The sequence below is a fragment of the Gossypium raimondii genome, chromosome 4 (assembly GCF_025698545.1).
Source record: "Gossypium raimondii isolate GPD5lz chromosome 4, ASM2569854v1, whole genome shotgun sequence".
Taxonomy (NCBI): domain Eukaryota; kingdom Viridiplantae; phylum Streptophyta; class Magnoliopsida; order Malvales; family Malvaceae; genus Gossypium; species Gossypium raimondii.
In genome coordinates, this window is record NC_068568.1 from 33,772,067 (window position 1) to 33,783,796 (window position 11,730).

At 35.8% G+C, this 11,730-nt stretch overlaps 1 protein-coding gene across 1 annotated transcript; it reads left to right on the top strand.

The window, feature by feature from the left end:
* The first annotated feature begins 8,386 nt into the window (after positions 1-8,386).
* On the top strand, positions 8,387-11,178 carry LOC105779861 (elongation factor 1-alpha). Its single transcript, XM_012603818.2, has 3 exons — positions 8,387-8,553; positions 9,337-9,818; positions 9,923-11,178. The coding sequence occupies exons 2-3, from the start codon at positions 9,357-9,359 to the stop codon at positions 10,808-10,810; spliced, it is 1,350 nt and encodes a 449-aa protein (XP_012459272.1). The 5' UTR covers positions 8,387-8,553; positions 9,337-9,356; the 3' UTR covers positions 10,811-11,178.
* The last annotated feature ends 552 nt before the right edge of the window (positions 11,179-11,730 follow it).

Here is an 11,730-nt window from a genome sequence, read left to right on the forward strand (position 1 = left end):
GAAAGGTTTTAGTTTGGATGAAATTTTATGACTCGATTTTGTATGATTGGTTATGTTTAAGTCCGGTAATACCTCGTACCCTGTCTCGGCGTCTGACACGGGTAAGGGGTGTTACATTTAGTGGTATCAGAGCCATGATTTAGTTAGTTCTCGGACTAACATAGTGTGTGTGTGTGAGTCTAGCTATACATGCCATAAATATACTGTGATAGTGTAATGACTCTTGACAAATTAAATTGTGTTTTCATATAGTAAATGGATCGATCGAGCTATAGCTGATGACGTAGATAGTAACGCGTCGGCTCTCGCGCAAGAGACCACACCAGTTGAAAGTAGATCTGCAACACATAGTCAAGGAGATGGGGCTCGAGAAGCCTTCCTCTATATGATGAATAATTGGTACACAGAATTTATTCGGGTGAATCTGAACGCCCAACCTCCTCCACCCCTTCTTATTCCCCAACTGGTTCCCGTAGTTCCTCAAGGTACAGAAATGGTAAGACTGACTAAGCCTCCAGTTGATAATATCCGAAAGTAAGGGGCTGAAGAGTTCAAGGCTAATATAGATGATGATACTGAGAAAGCAGAATTTTGGCTTGAGAATTCTATTAAGGTATTTGATGAACTTTTTTGTACTTCTAAAGAATGTTTAAAGTGTGCTATATCTTTATTGAAGGACTCAGCATATCACTGGTAGAAGACACTAGTATCCGTGGATCCGAAGGAAAGGGTTACATGGGTTTTTTTAGGAGGAATTCAGAAAGAAGTACATAAGCCAACAGTTCATTGATCAAAAACGCAAAGATTTTCTTGAGTTAAAGCAGGGCCGAATGTCTGTGGCAGAATATGAAAGAGAGTTTGTTAGACTCAGTAAATATGCCTAAGAATGTGTGTCTACCGAGGCTATTATGTATAAAAGATTTGAAGATGGGTTGAACGAGGATATCCGACTGTTAGTTGGAATCTTAGAGCTGAAAGAATTATTGATACTGGTTGATTGAGCTTACAAAGCTGAAGAGTTGAACAAAAAAAAAGAAAAAAACTGTGATTGAGGCCCGAGATACAAGAAAAAGACCAATGAGCCAGTCATTCCAATCTCAGTCAAAGAAGTCCAAAGAGATGAATCCTTGATTGACTGTTTCAGCTGGGTATTCACACCGAGATTGTGGGAGATCATATTCGGGTTCTAAAAATCAAGCTACTTCAATGGCAAGCGTGGGTAATGTTAAATCCAATAGACCTGAATGTCAACATTGTGGCAGACGACACCCTAACGAATGTTATATGGTTAGCCGTGCTTATTTTAAATGTGGTTCTCAAAAGCATTATATTAAAGATTGTCCTGAGAGGGCTGAGGAAGAAAAATATCAGAGTGTTAGATCGGGTAATACTGCCAGTAGAGGTAGACCACTGAGAAATGCCGAAAGTGGAGCTAGCAGTAAAAGTGTAGTGAAAGATTCAGCTGTGAGGCCAGAAGCTAGAGCACCCGCTAGAGCTTATGCCATACGTGCTTGTGAGGATGCGTCATCTCTCGATCTGATTACTGGTACATTTTCTCTTTATGATATTAATGTTATTGCATTGATTGATCCCGAGTCTACTCATTCCTATGTTTGTGTAAATTTGGTATCTAGTAAGAGTTTGCCTATTGAACTTACTGAATTTGTGATTAAAGTGTCAAACCCTTTAGGCAAATATGTGTTAGTTGATAAGGTTTGCAAGAATTGCCCTTTGATGATTCAAGGTCATTGTTTTCCTGCTAATTTGATGTTGTTGCCATTTGATGATTTTGATGTTATTCTGGGTATGGATTAGTTGAAATTACATGATGACAAGGTAATTGTAGACAGAAAACCTTGAGTTGAAATGTAAAAATGGTGAGATTCTTTGGGTTGAAACAGATGAATCAAATAAATTACCTATGCTGATTTCGCACATGTCTGCTAAAAAATGCATGAGAAAAGGGTGTGAAGCTTATCTTGCATACGTGTTGAATACTGAGATGTCTGAGTCGAAACTTGAATCAGTGTCGGTAGTTTGTGAATTCTTAGATGTGTTTCCGGAAGAATTGCCTAGGTTACCTCCGATTAGAGAGATTGAATTTTCTATTGATTTGTTACCTAAGACTGCACCAATCTCGATTGCTCCATACAGAATGGCTCTGATTGAATTGAAAGAATTAAAAGCTCAGTTGCAAGAATTGACAGATAAGGGATTTGTGAGACCGAGTTTTTCTCCTTGGGGTGCTCCTGTACTGTTTGTCAAGAAGAAAGACGAATCTATGAGACTTTGTATTTACTATCGTCAGCTCACCAAAGTGAATATAAGGAACAAGTATCTGTTACCAAGGATTGATAATTTGTTCGACCAGTTGAAAGGGACGACAATGTTTTCAAAGATCGATTTGAGATCCGGTTACTATCAGTTGAGAGTTAAAGAGTCAGATGTACCAAAAACTGCTTTCAGAATGAGGTATGGACACTATGAATTTCTTATGATTCCTTTCGATTTAACTAATGCTCTGGTATTTTTATGGACTTGATGAACTAAAAATTTCGGTCGTATTTGGATAAGTTTGTAGTTGTGTTTATAAATGACATCCTGATTTACTCCTGAGATGAGTCTGAGCATACCGAACACTTAAGAACTGTGTTGCAGATTTTGAGAGAAAAGAAGTTGTTTGCTAAGTTCAGTAAAAGTGAGTTTTGGCTTCGTGAAGTTGGATTTTTGAGACACATAGTTTCAGGTGATGGTATTCGGGTTGATCCGAGCAAAATTTCGACAATTTTTTATTGGAAACCGCCAAAGAATGTATCCGAGGTTAGAAGCTTTTTGGGCTTAGCTAGGTATTATAGACGCTTTGTCGAGGGATTCTCGATGATTGCCTCTCCTATGACTAATTTGTTGCAAAAGAATATTAAGTTTGAATGGACTGATAAATGTCACCAAAGTTTCGAGAAATTGAAAGCATTATTGATTGAGGCGTCGGTTTTGGTGCAACCTGAGACGGGGAAAGAGTTCATAATTTATAGTGGTGAGTCATTAAATGGTCTTGGTTGTGTGTTGATGCAAGAGGGCAAAGTGGTAGGTTATACCTCGAGACAGTTGAAACCATGCGAGAAGAATTATCTGACGCATGACTTGGAATTAACTGTCATCGTCATTGCTTTGAAAATTTGGCGTCATTATTTTTATTGTGAGAAATGTCGAATCTTTACCGATCACAAGAGTTTGAAGCATTTGATGAATCAAAAGGATTTGAATTTGCAACAATGGAGATGGCTCGGATTAATAAAAGATTATGAGCTAGTGATTGATTACCACCCATAAAAAGTAAATGTAGTCGCTGATACCTTGAGCAGAAAATCATTATTTACTTTAAGAACTATGAGTACGAGTTTGGCTTTGTCTAATGATGGTTCGTTATTGGTCGAGTTGAGGGTACCAATCAACAATTGCTGAAATTTTGCTCGGATAAACACGAATACCATCACTTGAAACTATGTGTCCCAAAAATTCGTAACCCTTTCTTTCAGAACCACGGATAGTAGTGTATTCCACCAGTGATATGCTGAGTCCTTCAATAAAGATATAGCACACTTTAAACATTCTTCGGGAGTACAAGAAAGTTCATCAAATACTCGAATAGAAATCTCAAGCCAAAACTCTGTTTTCTCAAAATCATCATCTATATTATCCCTGAACTCTTCAGCCCCTTGCTTTCGGATATTATCAACCGGAGGCTTAGTCAGTCTTACCATTTATGTACCTTGAGGAACTACGGGAACCGGTTGGGGAATAGGAGGGGGTGGAGGAGGTTGGCCGTTCGAATTCGCCTGAATATATTTTGTGTACCAATTATTCATCATATGGAGGAAGGCTTCCCGAGCCCCATCTCCCTGACTATGTGTTTCAGATCTACTTTCAACTGGCGCAGTCCCTTGCGCGGGAGCCGGCGCGTTACTCTTTATGTCATCAGCTACAGCTCGGTCATGATCCATTTACTATATGAAAACACAATTTAAATTGTCAGGAGTTATCACACAATCACAGTATATTACGGCATGTATAGCTAGACTCATACACACGCTATGTTAGTCCGAGAACCGACTAAACCATGGCTCTGATACCACTAAATGTAACACCCCTTACCCGTGTCAGATGCCGGGATAGGGTACGAGGCATTACCGGACTTAAACATAACCAATCATACAAAACCGAGTCATAAAATTTCACCAAAATTAAAACTTTTCATATTTCATCATAAAATCCCTAATATGGGCTTACGAGACCCAATACATACTTTGAATGTAGTTCGGGACCAAACTGAGAACTTTTAAAAACTTTGAAAATTTTCTTAGAAAACAGGGGCACACGCCCTGAGCACATAGCCATGTGGCCAGCCATGTGGATGAAAGTTAGGCTATTTACCAAGCCTTTTTCCATCCTAACATTTACACACTTATACCAAATTTATCAACACACAACATGGCATTATCATAAACGTACAACTTAACCAATAATAGCCAACATCAATGGCATTATACAAAATGAACTATCAAATAACATAGGCCAACATTTTAGGCCAAATCAATTATGACACATAAAAAAATAATCAAGTCCTCTATACATGCCATAATTCATAATATTGCTTTCAAAATACCAAAAGAGTGTTGATAGTGTGGATGGATCTCCGACGATCTCCATACCCCGAGCTAGCTTGGTGACACTATAAGACAAGGGAAAGAAAATGGAGCAAGCATATAGCTTAGTAAGTTGGTATGTAAATAATAAACAATTTATTAACATGCTTTTATCAATCCTCATAATGTGTTCTCAAGATAATACAATCATATTTGCACATAGTTTCACTATTCACTCATTTTCATATCAAGCTATCTACGCGAGTCATAGTCAATAAATTATTTATATCTTGAGCTACGGAACTCTGAATTTAGATCTGATAAATTTCTCTGAAACTAGATTCATATATATTCTTGCCATAAAATTTTCAGAATTTATGGTTTAGCCGATAAGTAAAGTTTATTCTTTAAATTCATCCTTGTTCTGTTGTCTGACAGTTTCGACCCTTCTTCACTAAAAATTAATTATCACCTCATATGGGATTCGGATGATTTTCCCGTTTTTTATATTGAAAATAGACTCATTAAGAATTTTAAACATATAAATTCTAACCCAAAATTATTTTTATACAATTTTTAATTAGTTTCCAAATTTAGAACAGGGGATTCCAAAATCACTCTGACCCTATCTCATAAAATTTCAAATATCTCATAATATGAAATTCTCTTGCTTACACCATTTCTTCTATGTAAAACTAGACTCAATAAACTTTAATTTCATATCTTATTAAACCTCTAATTCGATTTTCACAATTTTTGGTGATTTTTCAAACTTATACAACGGCTGCTGTCCAAAACTGTTTTATTACTAATTTTACTCTTTCATGTTTTCTTTGTATTAACTTTCATTTACACACACATAACACCAAGCATGTCCATAGCTAGCCATTCCAATAGCTAGTCATTATCAAATATTTACAAGTCTTCATAGTCATACTTACTCCACATCAACCTTACCAAAATTTGATCACATATCGAGCACATTGCTCATGAATATATATATATATACACACATGTATCTGCACTCATTCATCACATAATCACAATCATTTACAATTAGTCATTGCCCGTTGAACACATCATAATATTAACGGATACATCGAAAATATTGCACATAGTGCCATACTTGTAGCCAAAGCTACTTCACATCACTTATCACACATAGGCTCGTTCTTGAGCTATTCACATTCGCGGGTCTGCTCACACAACTTGTCGGTCATTCGTAACTACTCAGTACTACTCACACAAGCTGTCAGGTATCCACAACACATGCTGGATTACCCAGTCACTGGTAGAACTTATTAGACCAGCACCCGAATTCACTTAATCACAATTTCACATAGTTTTCACATATGTTCCTAGTGACATGTCACTTGTATCATATTCTATTCTTAAGGTTCAATCGAGAAATTTCTCACTTGTCGATATTTTGTAAAATACATCAAATATTCAGCCACATTTAACAAAATATATCAAAATATGAAAGCGTAAGTAAAAACGATGCATTATTTACATACAAACTTACCTCGGTCCAAAATATCAAATGTTTGCGTCTTAGTCCACAACCTTGCCTTTTCCCCAATCAAGGTCAATTCCTCGTCTTTCTTGATCTATAATAACATATTTAACTCATTTAATACACACATTTTCAATTCAGCAGCAAAAACACCTTATGGTCACATATTTACAATTTTGCCCCTAGGCTCGTAAAATGAAAAGTACTCATTTTTCTCATTACTCAAGCCTAGCCGATTCATATTCCCTCTTATAGTAGCCCACAATTTTCACTAAATCACATTTTTTACACATATTTTACAACTTTTACAAATAAGTTCTTTTATGCAATTTCATTAAAAATCACTTAGTAAAAGTTGTTTATTACACTTTAAACTTTCATATTCTACCATAAAATATCAAAACACATGAAATTCATCCATGGGTAAATTTTTAAATACAAACCCTAACTCAAAATAATGGTAGAAATAGCTAAACCGAGCTACGAGGATCTCAAAAATGTAAAGAACATTAAAAATGGGGCTAAAACGAACTTACAATCGAGCTTGGAAGCTTGAAAACCCTAGATATGTCTTCCTCACTTGAAATTCAGCCAATGGGTTGAAGATGAGAAAAAATTGGCTTTTAATTTGGCTTTTTAATTCATTTAATCACCAAATTACTAAAATGCCCTTAACTTAAAAATATTCTATTTCACCTATTTCATGCCCATTTTTGTCCAAAAAATTAACCAATGGCATAATTACTTTTTTAGGACCTCCAATTTAAAATTTCATAGCAGTTAGACACCTTTACTTCTAGAACTCAAGTTTTGCACTTTTTTACAATTTAGTCCTTTCGACTAAATTGAGTGCCCAAACGTCAAAATTTTCGAACAAAATTTTCAAAAAATCATTCTGTACGTCTTTAGATCATAAAAATATAAGAATATTAAATTTTTCCTCGTCAGATTAGTGGCCCCAAAACCACTATTTTGATTAGGCCCAAAATCGGGCTGTTACAAGTGATATTTCACATTCTCAAATTTTGTTGATTTATTGTTGAACGTGTAAAATTAAGGATTAAATTTTTTAATTTTTAAAAGTTAAGATCAAATTAATAGAATTTGTAAATGTTTTAGGGTAAATTTATTATTACACTTACAAAAAAGGTCGCATCATCTTTCCATTAATGATTTAATTGATGAGGAGTAAAATATCAAATTTCAATAAGTAAGTGACTAAAATAGAATTTTGATTAAGTTGATGTCATTCATCAACCGAGTCTCAACTCACTAGACACCCCATTGAGAGTATTTATATGTGTTTCATGTTTTGATAAATCTAGAAAAAAAATATGCATGTAAATGAGAATCATGATATTTGAATCTAAGATTTCAAAATTTTAGCACTTTTCTATTTTAGCTAAATCTACATTTAACTTTTATATCAATTTTTAGGCTTTATTAATGATTTACCTGAATTATACCCATTTTCCTATTTTACTACCTAAACTTTTTTTTGTCCCATTTTGACATTTGAACTTTACTTCGTTATCCATTTTGACACCTAAAAGTTAACGGTATAAAAAGAAACTCAACCAATCAGACCATGTCACGTGTCCATCATTGATTGATGATGTAACCATTGATCAAGTATTGACCAGCCATTAAGAGACTCAAAAATTTTAAAGATAATAAAAATTATTAAAAAGTTGTAACATTTTATTTTGAATTATAAAAGAATTAATTAAAATATTAAGAAATTGCAAATAATTATTAAAAATGTAAAAGAATTATTAAAAGTTGTAAAAATATTAGAAATTAAAAAAGTAAGTTTGTGAAAAAATATTAAAAATGTAAAAAAACGATTTAATTAAAATTATTTGGGATTTGTAAAAGGAAAATTGGGATCCTTAAGGAATAACCTGACATGGATCCCACCAGCAAATAAGGAATACCTGTGGCTCATCTCTCATCTCCTGCTGCTCAGGTACATCCCAGTCGATGAGACGGCCTTTTGTTTGCAATTGCAATTTGTGCAGACAAAACGCCTGCCAATGGCTGGTGTCCATTCCCAGGCCCAACCCAAACCTAAAGCAAATAACTCCCACTCACAAGACAAGCGCGTAACTACACTTACCAATAAAAAAACGTCCGTTTCAACCACATCAACATCATACTCCACATACGTGAAAATTAAACCTCGACGCCCCTATTAAGAAACCGAAGGACGTATCTGTCAAAACAAATCTGAAAAAGGACATTTTAGGAATAAAAAGAAAGAAGCTAAAACCTGACTATAAAAATGAACGAGAGAGCAGCTTACTTGTAAAACCCTATCACCTCTCTTACTATTATTATCTCTCTTCTGCTTTGCCGCCACGATTTCAGCTTTAGATCGCTTCTATTCCAAAGGTTCCATTCTCAGATCTAATTTATTCAATCCATTCTTTCATATTTTTATTTGCTCTGTTTTTTATTCGCCTGGCTTAACTTTTTATATTAATTTCGATGTAATTTAGATCTCTCTTTTGATTTTTGTCTTCTTTTTCTCCTGATGAGATTTTTTTTCTGTAATACTGTTGTTAGATTTATCGTATGATAATAATTTGGAGATCTGAGTTGAGCTTTTGAGAGAAATTGTCGTTTATTATGATCGTTGTATTGATTCTTTTGGCTGTAGATTTGTTTTCGTTCATATGAATAATTATTTCTGGATTTGTGCATATTGTTTAAGTGAGTCAATCTCTGACCAACTTTTATTTTTTTTAAATTTGGAGACTATGATATCAATGCGTTTTCTTGGTCCATTTTGAGAACTTTGCTGTAATCGTTTCTATTCAAATGTAAAATCATAGTATCTTTAGTTGTTCGTTCAATAAAAGTTAATGCTTAAATCATTGCAAAAAAAAAAGTTGATGCTTAAAAATTGTAGAAAAGTAAGGGCGAAAAATAGATATGCTACTTAATTTTTGCTTCTAAAGCATGAAGTAGGAACTATGCTATTAGAATTGATGTTATGGTTTATTCTGTTGAATTTTAAACATAAAACTAGCTTAAGTATCGTGTTGTGTTAATTTGTTCATTTTTTTTAAATTTTGGGATGCAGGGTAAACATGTTCATTGTTTTTCTGGCTACCCTTTTTACTGATTGTTTATGCATGGGATTCTGGTTTAACTATATATATGTTGGTGCAGCTTGAAGCTAATACTGCAGAATGGGCAAGGAAAAGACTCACATTAACATTGTCGTAATTGGCCATGTCGACTCTGGAAAGTCAACCACCACTGGCCACTTGATCTACAAGCTTGGAGGTATTGACAAGCGTGTCATTGAAAGGTTTGAGAAGGAAGCTGCTGAGATGAACAAGAGGTCATTCAAGTATGCTTGGGTGCTTGACAAGTTGAAGGCTGAGCGCGAACGTGGTATTACCATTGATATTGCCTTGTGGAAGTTTGAGACCACCAAATATTACTGCACTGTCATCGATGCCCCTGGACATCGTGACTTTATCAAGAACATGATTACTGGTACCTCCCAGGCCGATTGTGCTGTACTTATCATTGACTCTACCACTGGAGGTTTTGAGGCAGGTATTTCCAAGGATGGACAGACCCGTGAGCATGCTCTGCTTGCTTTCACTCTCGGTGTCAAGCAAATGATTTGCTGCTGCAACAAGGTAGGCCGTTGCATTCAGGCTTTTATGTTCAGTAGTTTCTAATTGGTTGCCTTGTAATTAGTAATTATTCTTATGCATGACATATCTATTTATTTCATTTACAGATGGATGCCACAACCCCCAAATATTCAAAGGCTAGGTATGATGAAATTGTGAAGGAAGTGTCTTCCTACTTGAAGAAGGTTGGTTACAACCCTGAGAAGATTCCTTTTGTCCCCATCTCCGGTTTTGAGGGTGACAACATGATTGAAAGGTCCACCAACCTTGATTGGTACAAGGGTCCAACTCTTCTCGAGGCTCTTGACCAGATCAATGAGCCCAAGAGACCCTCTGACAAGCCACTCCGTCTTCCACTTCAGGATGTGTACAAGATTGGAGGTATTGGAACTGTCCCTGTGGGTCGTGTTGAAACTGGTATCCTCAAGCCTGGTATGGTTGTAACCTTTGGTCCCTCTGGATTGACCACTGAAGTTAAGTCTGTTGAGATGCACCATGAGTCTCTTCCTGAGGCTCTTCCAGGTGACAATGTTGGCTTCAATGTCAAGAATGTTGCTGTGAAGGATCTGAAGCGAGGATATGTTGCTTCGAACTCAAAGGATGATCCCGCCAAGGAGGCAGCTAATTTCACTTCCCAAGTCATCATCATGAACCACCCAGGGCAGATTGGAAATGGATATGCACCTGTCCTTGACTGCCACACCTCCCACATTGCGGTCAAGTTTGCAGAGTTGGTGACCAAGATTGACAGGCGATCTGGTAAGGAGCTTGAGAAGGAACCCAAGTTCTTGAAGAATGGTGATGCAGGATTTGTTAAGATGATTCCCACCAAACCCATGGTTGTGGAAACATTCTCTGAGTATCCCCCACTGGGTCGTTTTGCTGTGAGGGACATGAGGCAGACTGTTGCTGTCGGCGTTATCAAGAGCGTGGAGAAGAAAGATCCATCTGGAGCCAAGGTGACGAAGTCTGCTGCCAAGAAGGGTGGGAAGTGAACCGTGCGGGTTTCAGTTGATCCAACCAAACTATTTTATGGTTACTACAATAAAACATTGCTTCTCATTAGTGGGTCAGCCATCATTGGACGATTAGTTGTGTGTTTTGATGGTAATAGTTTTAAGTCATCACCATCTTGTCGAGGATGTTGTTCACAGAACTGGGTTCTTGATCGACGGTGGTGAGGCTTTTGTGTTTTTCAGAGTCTGCCGTCTGTGAGAGTAATTATAAACTTTGAATGGTGTCTTGTGTTCCCATTATTTATGGCAATCAGCTCAGGAGTTTTAGGTCTGGTCCTGGGCTTTTCTGCTTGAATGTGTTCTATCAAACATTTATATACAGTCAAAACTAGTTTGTTTTTCTGTTATACTCTTGCTGTGCCATGTTATTTATTTACTTTCTTACCGTCCTAATTATTTAACTATTATCATAGGTCTAAATTCGTAACATGCTTGATATGACTAGAACATTGTGTGAATGGAAAGAAGATTATGTTTGTATGCATACCGAGTTTTCATAGTCATATAGTGATTGAATCTCTCTCTTATGTGAAGAAAAGTGGTGTGGAGCCGTTGAATATGAGTAAAACAATTTTTTTCAGCAAATCTAAAAAGGTAATTACTTGATCAGGTTTTGAACATTTTGCCTTGCTTCAGTTTGGTGCCGTCAATTTGTTAGAATTTGTTAGGTAACAGTATAAAAAATTCATTTTTTATTTTTATTTTAATTTTTATAATGATTAAAGCATGATTAGGGAGATTTTTAGGGTGGTGTCACTTGGGAAAGTGACGGCATCTAATTTTACTGTAGAAATTAGGTTATTCTCATAATTAATTTTGAAATGGGGTCATTTTTATAATTTTTTTTTTAATTTATAGGTCTACATTCTTAAAAAAGCTTTAAAACGCATTAGAAACAT